The sequence below is a fragment of the Etheostoma spectabile genome, chromosome 23, assembly GCF_008692095.1.
Source record: "Etheostoma spectabile isolate EspeVRDwgs_2016 chromosome 23, UIUC_Espe_1.0, whole genome shotgun sequence".
Taxonomy (NCBI): domain Eukaryota; kingdom Metazoa; phylum Chordata; class Actinopteri; order Perciformes; family Percidae; genus Etheostoma; species Etheostoma spectabile.
The window spans coordinates 17909368-17910741 of NC_045755.1; the positions used below are offsets into that span (position 1 = coordinate 17909368).

At 36.3% G+C, this 1374-nt stretch overlaps 1 protein-coding gene and 1 long non-coding RNA gene across 3 annotated transcripts in view; one reads left to right on the forward strand and one right to left on the reverse strand.

Annotated features, from left to right (window-relative positions):
• LOC116673363 (apoptosis facilitator Bcl-2-like protein 14) overlaps nt 1-955 on the forward strand; it is a 6509-nt gene extending 5554 nt beyond the window's left edge. For both annotated transcript variants that reach the window (XM_032505666.1, XM_032505667.1), the window contains exons 7-8: nt 510-611; nt 655-955. In XM_032505666.1, coding sequence (XP_032361557.1) covers nt 510-551 — 42 coding nt within the window. In that variant the 3' untranslated portion in view covers nt 552-611; nt 655-955. The remainder of the gene's footprint in view (nt 1-509; nt 612-654) is intronic.
• Nucleotides 1-1374, reverse strand: part of LOC116673378 (uncharacterized) — a 21038-nt gene that overhangs the window by 12765 nt on the left and 6899 nt on the right. The gene's annotated exons all lie outside the window — the stretch shown is intronic.

Here is a 1374-nt window from a genome sequence, read left to right on the forward strand (position 1 = left end):
TTTTGTGCTGATGTGGAAATTGATCCGATGTGTGCCTCAAAGCGTTGATCCAAACTGTGAGCTTTGTAATTCGCTGCACCCCTATTTGAGATGGATGGAAAATTTTATTGCAAGCAGTTATCTCATTGTTGCATTATTAAAATGTGTGGTCTAGTTACATAAGAAATGAATTGTTCCAAAGATAAAACATAGCATTCGTGTTGTCAATTTTGGCAACTAAAAGCTGATGTCTGGTTGCCAAGCCGGTAACCACTTTCCATTTCATGTCATTTGCTTTTATCCAAAGCGGCTTCCAATTTGCTATAACACCAGAGGTCGCACGCCTCTGGAGCAACTAGGGGTGAAGTGTCTTGCTCAGGGACACATCGGTTAATGTATCGCAGTGGGAATCGAACCCAGGTGTCCCACATCAAAAGCATGTGTTATATCCACGGCTCCATCACCACCACTTAACAAAAGTTAGTGTTGAGCCCTGAATATGAATATGAATATGTTCTTCTCTTTTCTAGGAGGAAGCCTTTTACAGTGACGATGAGGACGACATCCAATGAACAGAAAGTTCTCTTGAAGGCTTTAACTTTTGCACAAGGACACAAAATAAGACTCGGGACACAAAATAAGACTCGGGACTCAGGACACAAAATAAGACTCGGGACACATTTTGTACTTCAGTTTACATAAAACCCAGACCTGCAGCCGTATGCATTGTTGTGTTAATCTGGGTTTTCTTTTCATAAATCTGTGTATTGGTCTGATCTTTCTTCTGTGCCAAAGATGAAACCATGTTCATGGCCTTGATAACTACTTTTGGAAGTGTAAAATATATTTCTGTTTTCTCGGGGAGATGTAGGGTACACGTAGTAGTTTTAAATCTACAATGTTTGTACTGTAGTTTGGCGGAATACAAATATTTTTCTTAAGACTAATTAGATATTTTTCAGCACTCGCACTTTTTCTAGAAAATGTATAATTATTATTTTTAGTTTTTGTCTGAGTGGTGCGCTAAGTGGTTTATCTGTAATTGTTGCTGGTGTTTTCTGGGTTTTAGGTTTTTAAAATTGTTAAAAGGTGCCAAAGAAATCATGTGTGTGCTGTCTGGATTTGTTAATGTAGCTGCACATAAATGACTAAAAAAAACTTTGATTATAATTTCATCTCCATCTATATCAAGTGGTCCTTACTGATTTATTCACTTTTTAAAAATATTTACTGTGTACCATGTGTGGATGCAGCATATATAAATAGACTTAAGCCATTTTATATATATATATCACAATACATTAATGCATTATGTCACAAGAAATGTTAAGTTGTAAATGGTAAAATTACACTTTTAAGTAGCCTATGTGGCAAGGTTAAATCTTGGCTATTTAA